The following is a 12,456-nucleotide window of genomic DNA, read 5'->3' on the forward strand; positions in this document are numbered from 1 at the left end:
AATAATAATAATAATAATGAAATGCACAAAATGGAAAGGCACAATTAATGTAGAACATTCTCAAATCAGTATGTGCTCCCTGCATCATCACTGGAAAGATGTCTGCACGTTGGGAGGAGGCTTCTGTAGGAGGCTCCCCGGTACAGAAGAGGGGGGGACATGTTACTAAAGGCCTCTGCAGGGAAAGGAACTTTTGTACAAACAGGAGAAGTCAAGGTGCTCAGAGAGGAGAGGAAGTGGCAGATTAATTCTTCCTCAAGGCCAAAGCAGGGTTAGGTAAGCACAGCCGCCGGCCTTACTCTCTAACATCCACAGGCACTTTTTCTGAGATGAAATGAAGCCCCCACTCGCTGGGAGTGGAGAAAGTCACAGTTGGATCCAGAGATTGCAATGGAATGAAGATTATTCTGCTTGAGCGCATTGACCTTTATCAACCGTTTCATCAGACTTTCTGGAGCACGAGTCTGTGTTAGACAACCTGCAACTGTTCATAGGAACAAGGATCATTCCTCCCTGGCTCAAGTCCAAAGGATCTTTCTCAAGCATCCAGAGCTGGGAAAAGCAAAATCAAATCCGTAGACTTTTGAAATCTAGTTAGGGGACAGTTGGAGGAGACAACGAAAATAGTCGTCAGGCTGCATACATCTCTAGAGACTGTTGTTTTTCTTCCTGTGACTGCCTGAAAAAACAATTACATTTCTCAATATTCCTCCAGTGGAGGGTTGGATCCAGGACAACACAGCATAGCAATTGCCGGCCTGGCCGGAGGCTCTCCTTTCAGTCCGACTAGATAACCAGCAAAGAACAGCAAGGCACACATACACAAACCCACGCTCACAAAAATAACAAACTGCTTTTAAAACCAGATTACCAGCAGGATTTTAAAGACTGGGCAACATTTTACTATTTAAGAAAAATATTTATTTGCAAGAAATGGAAATACAAAAGCATAACAATTTCAATTCTTTTTTTCAATCTAAGTACACGTATCCTACAAAGCATTTTTTCCTTTTTTTTTTTGATATTTACTTAGCTATGATAAAGAATAAAAGCCATTAAAAAAAACAATGCAAGAGGACAATCGACTCCCAATGTATTTAGATTTACACACTGCTGGTGTATACAACCTGTTACTAAAGAGAGGAAAGCCCAGCTGTCAGCATTGACTTAAAACTCACTGTTGATTATAGCCCAGGGTCTGCTCAGCATTGTTTACAAAGGATCATTTAGGGTTTGTCAGAGTGCTGGCATTTTTTATAGACTCAAATAGCATTTGATCTAAAAGGGAGATTTTCTATGTCGTGTAAGCCGTGGGTCCATGGTACAAAAAGTTCATATTCTCACCCAGCTGGTGAACAAAGGATGGGAACAGTGAAACAGAGCTAAAACCCCTCGTTTCCCTTCTCCCAGATGTAAAGTGTGCTAGCTGGAACTCAAGAAGATTGGATCAAAAACACTAGAGAGGTCCATACGGTGGATAACCCCATGATGAGGGGAAGAAATGAACACTGCACAGCGGCACCAACGCAGGGGGCAGATGCTGCGATTCCTGCCCGGAGAACTTGAAAAGTTTACAGCGTGTTCACAGAGGAGTCTGCTCAACCCCTTGCTGAATGGGTGTACTTCCTACATAACTTAGATCTTTATCCGTCTCATCATAAGCTGTCTCCCTGGTTTTCTATATCTCTAAAATTGAAAAAACTTTAAATGTAGCATAGCACCCAACACCTTAGTAAGTGCTCAGGAAATACCATTTCCCTTGTTTCTAAAAACCACAACACAGAAAAGCATTACTGAATTTTATGTTGCCCGAAATAACAAAACAAACCACCACCTAGTTTTTTTCCCTGTGTTAAGTGCTGACCCTTTGGCCACAGAGGCATGGAACAGTAATCCTCAAATGGGCCAGGTTTCTTGCACTGAGAAAATGTTCTGTTATGAGCATTTATAATACCTTTAATCCTAGCTGGCCATTTTTTGATGGGATTGCACCCCTACAAAATGGGATTTTCCTAATGGACATGGCCCTATTTCTTTTTTCCTGATTAGCAAATCTGATAGTGGCTCACTTGTAGAAAACCATTTTTGAGGCTTTGAAAAAATCTCTTCCTTTCCGCCCACCACATCCATTTCAATCTAATAATCTAAGGCTATATGTAAAATCTCCCAGGGATCCCTCAGTCATCCTGGATTCATATATAAGGCACATTTAAGGCACAAATGAGTATCTAAGACAAGGGAGGAATGTGTGTTTGTGCGACAGAGAGAGGGAGAGAGCATGCTTAACTAGCGCTTTGGTCTTTTGAACAACTATTGTCGATCAAGTTCCCTCTCTCTCTCCAATTACTTAATGTCCCCTGAAGCCTCAGGGTTATTACTCCTTATTACTGAAAAATACTAGGTGGATTGAATGAATGAATGAAAAATCTAAAACCTCTCTCTGGAACCCTCACAGTCCCATTCTAAGGCACCCCTACCCTCTCCTGTAACTGCCCTGCCACTGGGACTAAATAAAATGACTCCCAGTAGGGCACTGTGGCCTCACAGGTCCTGCCAGCCCAGTGCCCCAGTGCTGGTGTTTTTAACTGAGGTTTCTCAATGACTGGTCTCAACAGAGCCAAATTAGTGACTCATGTCAGGTCAAGGGGGAGGTGGAAAGACTTCTCTTCCGTCTCTAGTGTCCCTGTGTTAGCAAGACCAGCAAGGATGATCCAGTCCTTGACTGGTGGTGGGATTTCTCCCTTTCTGGGATATACTCAAATTCACTTCTCATATGACATGTGTGTTCAGAGGAGCTGTCCTAGAGAGGCCTCCGAATCTGCCTTTCTGCTTTTGCTGGGAGGGACTACGCAATGCTGAAAAATAATGTTAATAAAACACTTATGACAAAAATGTCAGACACTGAATCACTGCCAGAATAAAGAAGAATCAATTCAATACTCCCACTTTATGGACACACAAGATTCACAGCTACCTTTTGGCATCCACGCTGGACTGAGAGATTTAGGAAGAAAAATAAAAAACATGATACTTACGGTTGGTTTGTAAATATGCTGATCTAAAACCTGCTTTCACAAACTAGAAATTGGGTCTACCAATCATTTATACTAACCAAAGGTTATCTAATTTTGCCTATATTGGTGTCAAATCTCATCCCCACCCCCTGCCATAGAGGAGCAACCTAGTTCCCTGTCAGATTTTTATATAACACTCTCTTTATGTGAGTTAGACTCCAGAGTCCTAACACTTCACAGAAATGCTTTCTTAAAATTGGCACTGAGGCCTTTCATTTACAATATCCCTTTTTAAGTGCAAAGTCAAGAGCTGTGAAAAGAACATAGCTGGGGGTGGGGAGTGTGTGTCTGGGTTACAAAGGTCTCATCCAGTGAAAAATCAGTTGTTCTCTGAACTTTGCAAGACATACCCTTTTCTTGTGTAATCAAAGAAAGGGGAGAGGAAACCTTGTTTACATGAATGAAAAATATAATTAACAGATTTATTCTTTATGGGTCATGGTTGCTCTCACAGTGTCATAAAATTTCTCAAAACACAAATTCAGTCACTAATGTGTGCACCATTTGAAATCTTCGGAGCTGACATGAATTAATGACTAGTTTATGGGGCTGCTCAGTGGAGAAACCAAATATTCTGAGCTTAACTCTGAACAGAAATTGTGCACGCATCAGTTGATTATTTGGAACCGATCTGGTGTTATCCGACCCTTCTGTGTCCTCTTGACCTCATTTTTATATAACACGCTCTTTATGTGAGTTAGACTCCAGAGTCCCATGGAATGGGACTGTGCGGGTTCCATTTTGTTCTCCTAAAGGACGACCGTTAGTACCCTTTACTCACTTAAGCAAGGAGTGGAGGGAAGAGGTTTTTCTCAAAGAACAGCCATGCTGGTTCTTGGAATTCCCTTTAAGGGCCATTTGAGCTCCCTGGCTAATGTCTTATGTCTCCAGATACAGATTCTGTTCTGGAAGGACAGTTTCTCAGAACCCTGCTGCTCAGAGGTCTGCAAACAGTGATGCCAAGCAAGGGTGAGTAGAGTGGGGGAGAAAAGAAAATCCTGAAAGCACTAAGGACAAGGGCGAGAAGTTTCCTCTTCCTTTGCCCTCCTCATTCAGAAGATCAGGTTTTCTACTCTGGGTAATCCAGAAGCCTTAACTCAATCTGCTTCAGTTGCAGCAGCTGCGTGGGCTGGCCCAGTCCCTCACTTCTGCCCTTAAATACGAAACCTTTCCGGGCCCCACAAGCTGCCTGATAATGACATGACATTTGAAAAGAGAGGGTCAACAGTGGCCATGGTTAGCAGACACCAGCTGGGCCCAGGAGGATCTAGAGCTGAGCGGAGCAGAGAGAAACAGCAGACCCTGATAGCAAACACTTCTCCTCATAGCCAGGTCTTTGCCTGCCCTGGCCAAGGTAAGGGATACTGAGATCCACCCAGACAACAGGGCTACCAGCACCGTGGAGGTCCGGATTCAGCTCTCACACAGGACAAGAAGATGAACTCCCAGTCTGGAACCCTCTCCATCTCAGGAGAGCAAGGAATCACAGTGAGCCCTAATGCAGCTAGGTACACAAGCAGGGAGCCACTCATGAAGCAGGGTGACAAAGGGAATGACACCAATTCCTGTATCTGCTATGGAATGACCGGGTGTGGGCTTCGTCCCTGCAAGTACAGATTCCAATGACAATGTGGATGATATGAGAGAGAGGGAGAGGGGAAAGGAGAGAGAGAGAGAGGAAAAAGCTAATGCTAGGGGCATTTCAGCTGCTACTAAAAATAAAATACAAAACGTAAGCAAATTTCCTACACAAAATCTTTTACAAGCTAGGAAAAAATATTTAAGGAAGGGGGTCATCTACATTATTTAATAAAAAAGAAATTTCATTTCTTCTTTGTATGAAAGAGGAAAGGTTGTTTTAAACTACAAAAGTTACTTTTAATCATTAAAAAAAAAGAAATAGAAGTAGGTTGGGAGTTAGGTTGTATCTCTTTGGGTGAGCTGCAAGGTAGCCAAACAAGACGATAAAAGGTAAGAATCTGGATACACAAACGTCACCTACTCCAGCCCCCGTTGAGGTGGAGGACATAGGGGAAGTGCAGAGGGAGGAGGGGCCAGGCAGGTGTGGAAGGACAAGCCAGCAAGGCTTTCTGAGATGCCTGTCGTCAGGGACAGGGCGTCCCTTCTCTGTCCTGCAAACAGAATAGAGAAAGCGTTTGTCCACAGAGCCACAGGCCCAAGCAAGGCATCGCTCTTGCTTTCCCTCTGAGCTCATCCTAGAGGCAGACATGTGCCCCACGGGATTTCTCAATAGTAATTATTTTATAAGTCTCCAATAAAAAAAGAAAGAGGAAAAGGAAATGAAATATTGTCTGGAAAGATTGGGGATCCCAGAGCCTAGGCTGCCCTCCTCATTCCAAACGCCAGGAAGAGACCTTGCTCGCTTGAGGGGAGGCCTGGAATCTCTTCAGTGTGGCTGTCTAGCAAGAATACTCGGCAAGCTAATAAATACTATTTACACACGGGGAGGAGAAGCTGGGAGGCAGAACTACGGGTGTGTGGGGACCGGGTGATGGGAGGTCCTACAAGCAATGAGATGGGGCAGATTTGCCTGGAGTAGAGACGCCTGATCCCTTCAGGCATTGCACTTGCGGCCTGAGAATGATGAGGGGAGCCCTCGCCCGTCAGGGCCCAACAATCCAGCGAGGGCTCTGAGGGGCAGAGTTCCCACCGGAGACCCCGCTGTGAGCAAGGGAGGACATGAGTCAGTGCTTTGCCGAATCCCAACAGGCATTGTGGCATTTTTTTGTGGCTAGCATCTGGGGTCTTGATTGAATGAGTCATTTCTTCTTCAAAGAGGGGGGGCGTCACACCTCACAGGTGTGAATCAGGCAGTATTTTTTTGGCACTACTGGTGGAAACAAGCCTGCTTGTCCCACCCCACCCCTAAAATAATATCCTATGGCAGTAAGAGTGAGGGAGGGAGGGATGTGGGGTCCCTTCTGCACAGAGGGGCGCATACTGGGGGGAAGGTGCTCTCTCACTGCAGGGGAAATCCCAGGCTGGCCTCCCATCTGAAGCCACTAATGCTCGTCCATGTCTTCGTCAAGATCCAGTGGCAAAGAGGAAAAGCTTATGACAAAGGTGATTTGAAGGTGTAAAAGTAGATGAAGGGAAGTGGGGGAGGGGGCTGAAGGAGAGCCTCCTTAGAAGGTGGTGTTCACTCTTCTGTCGAGTTCTACAACTTTGAGTGTTTCGTTCCCCTCCAGTTTGGCACTGACCCTGTGAAAGCATTGAAAGGAAACAGAAGTATTAGCCACCAACTGTTGACTACGATTCTCATGCTTTGTAGTGTGACACAATCATTGGATGACTGCAAGTTACTGGGCTGGCCCAGGCGTGTTTCTTGTCTCCACTACCAGGTGATCCACTCATATACATTCCTACCTTTATCCCCACCCAAGGGTAGGCACCCCCAAACCCGAGGATAACGTGGTAGCTTGACACTGATTTCTTACGAATTGCATTAAAATGTTGTATTTACTAAGCTAAATGTTGTATTTATTTATTTATTTATTTACTAAATGTTGTATTTATTTATTTAGCATTGTCTGGCCCAATGCTAAACTCTGGGAAGGAGGAAATAAAAGAATTCCTCAGTCTAGAAGAGTTAATAATCCAGACAAAGATTTTTAACAATGAACTAATTTGAAATAACAATAAATCTATAACAAAAAAACACATTATTAAACTTTGCAACCAGCTAGAAAGTCTCCAGCCATTCATTTGGAGGAGGGCTAGGAGGCTTTGTTATCTGGGAGATATCACAGAACCAGTGGGATCTGGAGGGACTTGAGCAGCTTAGTGGAGAGAAACTTGTGCCTTGAGTCAAGTGACCAAGGAGCCCAGTCTTCTGCAGCTTCCAGTGGCAGCTCCAGATTCTCTTTATAATGGGAATAAAATTAATCACCACTTGGGGCAATTAAAATAATTTATGTGATACCTGTTAAGTATTTCTAATCTAAAAATCTGAAATCTGAAACAGATCCAAAACTTTTTGAGTGCCAATATGACCATCAAAGGCAATGCTTATTGAAGCATTTTAGATTTTTGGATTAGAGGCACTTAACTGATAAGTATAATGTGAATATTTCTAAGTCCAAAAACATCCCAGATCTGAACACTTCCAGTCCCAGGTATTTTGGATAAAAGATATTCAACCTAAGTCACACCTGTAAAGTGCTTAAAATAGCAAGTGCTAGTCAACATTAAATATACATGTGTGATGTACTCATGTAAAAGTCTATAATTAGGACCCTTCCACAGGGCTGGGAAGAAAGCTGAAGAAGCTGAGTCAAAATCATTCCCACTTACATGGATACAATCTCATTTCTGTGGGGCACCAGACTAAGTCCCCAACTGCACCCCTGCAACCAGGAGACGCACACTGACCCTCTTCCTCATGCTCCCGGCACACCCAGGGGCCTCCCTCATCACCATCACAATACTTGTAGTCATCTAAGCCCTTGGGTTTACAAAAGGATTTCCCCATAGCTAGCTAGGAGAAACAACTCAGGGAGAACTGGAGCCAAATGCAGGTTCTTTTCAATATGAGAACATGTATGTCTCACTCAGTGACCTTCAAGTCTATAAGCATATACTGTTAGAATTAGAACGTGTGTATTTATATGTAAATCACTGCTATACATTGACATATAGCAGAATGTATATTTACTCTCCAGCTGGAAGGAAGCCAGAGAACCAGTCTGGAAACTGCATTTGCATAGCAAGCTCACTGCTATTACCTGGACCATGTGCTCACGGGTGTGGCTGGAGTGGGGGATAGAGATGGTGGGAGAAGCCCCTCCCCCACTCCGTGGTGCCACCACTGCCAGCTTCCCACTGGTGCAGCAGGCATGGGGGAGCTCATGCTGGGTCTCGTCCCCGTCTCTGCTCAGGGCAGCTGTTGGCTGGCAACAGGCTATCCTCAGTACCAGGTCCTGGAAATAGATCCTGAGAGAGCGGGACTGGACTGGGCCTACAGGAGAGCCTGTTCCCTACGTTCCAGGTTGCTCACTCCTACCGCAGCATCAGCGCACTCACTAAAGGTGTTGAATCTGTATCTACAGGACTCACAGGTGCTGTTGCAGCTCCAAAAGCACTGACTTCTCCAGGCTGGTCTCATTCGAGATAATGAAATGGGAAAGATCCACATCCGGCCCGGACTCCAGCGCTGACACGCGGAGAAGGGAAGAGCCTCTATCCCAGTGCCCAAGCTCCGCAGCCGTGGTTGGGCTGGATGGCTCCTCGGGGGAAGAGTGCTCCTCATAGATCAGCAGGTTCCTGGATCTCACTGAGAACACAGCAGAGCAGCAAGGCATTAGCCAAAGATCACAGGGGTCCCTCACTCCACCACATCCCTCACTCCAGATGCTTAGGGCTGCTGGCTTATGACAAGTTGTGTGTTCTAGTTGCTCAGAACTGAAGGCTCCAACTGGATTTGGCTTTCTAAAAAGGCTTCGGGATTTCAGAGTTTGTACATTGAAAAATTATACCAATTATACAGTGCTGGAAGAACAATAGAAAAGGAAATAAACACCAAGCAAACCACCCCCACTGCTTTGAAAATAAAACGCCCCTCCCTCCCTACCTATAAACCTCTAGGGAAAATAATTCACAGAACAGGAGTCAAATACTTGGAGATGTCCAGACCCAGCTAAAAGAAAGCATCCCCAGTGAGGAGGTCTTACAGGAAAATGAGGTACTGGGCATTTTCATTTAGAAACTGGAGAGAGGACAGAAAGCCAAGGCCATAAATCAAAGGATGGAGTCTCTCTCTCCCTCTCTTTTTATAGGATAGTCACGTAGCAGATGACTAGGTAGCAATTTCCATGACATAGAAACTTATGCTCTCATTGCCTTCCAATTAAATTTAGAGAGGTATGTCCTTGGGGGGAAAATAATTTCCCAACAGGTCACTGAAATTATTTAATCAGAATGCCAGCACTTCTGCATACACCAGGCAGGGATATCCCTGCTGGAGAAGACCACAGGCATTTCCGAATGGCAAAATTGTCCCTCTCCTAAGTCCAGTACGGTGGTCCCCCTTATCCAGGGGGCTGTGTTCCAAGACCCCCAGTGGATGCCTGAAACCTCAGATGGTACCAAACTCAGATGGTAAAAACAATACAGACTATTGTTTTTCCTAAACATCCATATCGCTGATGAAATTTAGTCTATGGATTAGGTACACTAAGAAATGGATCGCAATAATGATAAAATAATTCTAATACATACCCTGCAATATTATCTATCTGAATGTGGACTCTCTCAGTGTTCCTTTCTGTACTATACTCACGTATGTCTGGGCCTTGTTGCACGGGTAACTGAAACCTAGCGAGCCAACCCTTGGACGCAGGAGACTGCCAGCCCTCCTAGCTGCGTGCTCATTCTTACCAACGTGTGTGTATTTGTGTGTGGATTCCTTACTCCTCCCTCCCTTTGTTTCCTACGTACTTAGATTATTAATCTAGGTGAGAATATTTTACACCTGTTACCGAACACCTGAACCTCCAGTCTTTAAGTCTTGGGCATAATGTTTTGAAAGACCAACCAATTCTGTAATTTTAGTTTACAAACTCTTACTGTGGCCACATGCAATTCCACTCATTGGAGGCAGAAACACAAAGGTTCTCTGAAAATGTCATGGAAAGCTTAATCCTCTCTCCCCTACCTCGTCTCCTTTCTTCCCCCTGATCAGAGAACTACAAAAGGGAATGTCAGGAAACATCAGGAAACACGGTCTGGTGAGGCAGCCGGCACACCGTGCTCGGTCAAGCTCTAGTGCACGCCAGTGATGCCTGAGCCCAGCGGGTGAGGGGCCTCAGGGTGACCACCAGTCAGGCAGCAAACGGTCCCTACGCTTCTTTCTTCCCTTTAAAAGGGGAAGCTCTATGTTTACCACTTTTTAAAAATTGGATTTTCATGTAAGATTTCTTTTGAAATGCTGAGAAACCCAGCTCTAAAGAAATAAAACGAGACACTTCCCAAGTTGCTGGGCGCTGTCTTACCGACGGAGGCTGTGTACGGCTCCGGCATGGAGTGCTGGCTGGGCACGGCCGCCTTGGTGGCAGAAGAATAGGGGCTGCAGCCCTGAAAGAAGCTGCCGAATGCCACGGCAAAGCACAGCACGACGACCTGGAAGGGAGGGGAGCACATGGGGAGCTGTGGGTTCCGGGCTCCGCTGGGCAAAGCTGTGGACCTGATGGACAGACAAGAAGGCACACTCCCCTCTGCCCAGCTAGCAGACATCACATCCCTGGAGTGTCCCACAGAGGAGCATCCTGGGGATGAGCTGTGTTGTTTCTCCAACTGCACAACGAATGTGGCTTTGACAAGCCGAGAGAAATTGGAGACAGGGGACTGGGCCGGGGGCACTGGCTATGCTGTCCCTCTGAGAACTCACCATGAGGCAGGTGCCCGTCTGCGTGCCAGCTAACTTGCAGGTACGAGAAACCTTGCCCATCACCAAAGTCTGGAGCTTCTGCAGTTGCTGAAGGAGAGTTCTGCCAATGATAACAAAAAACAGTGATGAACGGAGGCTGAGGGCTAAGAGATGCTTTTTGATGGTCTCCCCTCCTGCTCCAGAGAAGTTGCTGTGACTTTGTGTCTGCAATTGAACAGAGCACAGAGGTGAAGTTTCCTCTGGGAGAAGATACGGTCACCAGGACCTTCCAGCACCGTTGTCACAGAGCCCGCAGGGGCCCAGAGTCAGTCTTAACACTGAAGACAGCTTGTCCTGTTCTTACATTATTCTAAGTAAAAGGTGACTGATCCCACAGCATCCCTGACAGGCCACGTCTTGTTTGTCAGCTACTGAGAACAAAGAAAAAGAAGTATTCTGCTGGGATGGTGGCTATAGCTGGAATGTTTGTGTCTGCTCAAAATTCGTATGTTGAAACCTAGCTTCCAGTGAGATGGTGTTAAGAGGTGGGGACTTTGGGAGAGGATTAAATCACGAGAGTGGGGCCCTCAGGAAGAGGATTATTGCTTTATAAAGAACTGAAAAGACTAGAGTTCTTCCCTTCTACAATTTGAGGACACAGGGAAAAGATGCTTCCTATGAAACAGAAAGTAGGTCCTCACCAGAGGGCCACCCTGCCAGCACCTTGATCTTGGACCTCCCAGCTCTGGAACTGTGAACAATAAATTTCTATTATTTATAAGCCATCTGGTTTATGGTATTTCATTAGCCCAAACAGGCTAAGACCATGGTGAACTTAAACTTATTTCTTAAGATGAGAGACACTGACAAAAATATAAAAAGGAGCAAAGCAAAGCAATGGAGAACATGACCGGCAGAGAACAATGGAAGAAGTTGCCAGAGGTGGGAGCTGTGATTGGAAATGGCAGTGGTGTCAGTACGGGCCGGGCTTTTAGAGGCAGATGCGAAGAGAGAGGGAGAGACCAAGAACAGCTCTGTCTCAGGCAGGGGTGCAAAGCCCGTGGTTCCTGAAGGCTTGCAGCACCTTCAGAAATGAAGCCAAGATAGGAGACAGCAAGGGTGCTGCTCAACCAGACCCCGCACCTTGACCCAGCCATCTGGGAAGCCGTCCTTTGACACAGACTATCGTCTATCTCCAGGAGCCAAAAAAGGGTATTGTGTCCCTAAAATGGGACAAATGTGCAGCCCCTGAAAAGGGAAAGCTTTGAGGATGGGCATATCAGGACACAGGAAAAGCAGATGGTAAAATCCTTTGCAAATTCTGAATGTTGCAAGGCAGAGAAAAGGGCCTGACAGTACTCCCTCCTGGCTGAGAGAATGGGGGTGAATTTTGCATGAGCAGTGGAAGGAGGAGCAACTCCCTCGCCCTCACCCCTCGTCCCCAAGCGCAGTGCACACGGCAAAGTGGAAAGATTTTATGAGCAGATGCTTTTTCTTAGGTCTCAGGGATTTTCAAAAAATTCATGCTGTGGTGTAATAATGTCAGGGAGCCACTCGGGTTCGCTGGAAACCATCAGCAAACCATTTGTGCACAGAACAGCACCGAGCTCTCTCTGGTAGCTTGTTTCTCCTCACAGTCTATCCCTGAAGAGCTTTCAAGTGCTAGAAGGACAGGCAGATTTTTCCAGGGGTTGCAACTTCTTGCCTGGCAAGCACCAATGAAATAAATGCTCCTAATTTAAGTAAGTTAAGGACAGTTTAACTAGAGAAAAATGTTGGGAGAATTGGTACAGCCTTCAGCACACAAGCTTTCTGGCCTTAAAAATTCCTGTGTAAAAAACAGCCCCACACAAGAGAAAAACACAAACACAATTCAACTCAAGTGGGGAGGAGGGGACAGGGGCAGGACAGGGAGGTTGGTGGAGGGCACAGTGGAAGGCTGTCCAGCACACCTCCAGGGGAGAAGCACTTGCAACTTGGACTCTACCTATTAAATGC

General features: G+C 45.7%; 1 protein-coding gene across 1 annotated transcript in view; it reads right to left on the bottom strand.

The window, feature by feature from the left end:
* Window positions 1–904: 904 nt before the first annotated feature.
* CREB3L2 (cAMP responsive element binding protein 3 like 2) overlaps window positions 905–12,456 on the bottom strand; it is a 132,696-nt gene continuing 121,144 nt past the window's right edge. Inside the window, exons 9-12 of the mRNA XM_053608617.1 lie at window positions 10,480–10,579; window positions 10,085–10,211; window positions 8,151–8,367; window positions 905–6,296 (exon numbers count right to left, since the gene is read on the bottom strand). Coding sequence (XP_053464592.1) covers window positions 6,221–6,296; window positions 8,151–8,367; window positions 10,085–10,211; window positions 10,480–10,579 — 520 coding nt within the window. The 3' untranslated portion in view covers window positions 905–6,220. The remainder of the gene's footprint in view (window positions 6,297–8,150; window positions 8,368–10,084; window positions 10,212–10,479; window positions 10,580–12,456) is intronic.

Source organism: Nycticebus coucang, chromosome 11 (genome assembly GCF_027406575.1).
Source record: "Nycticebus coucang isolate mNycCou1 chromosome 11, mNycCou1.pri, whole genome shotgun sequence".
Classification (NCBI taxonomy): Eukaryota; Metazoa; Chordata; class Mammalia; order Primates; family Lorisidae; genus Nycticebus; species Nycticebus coucang.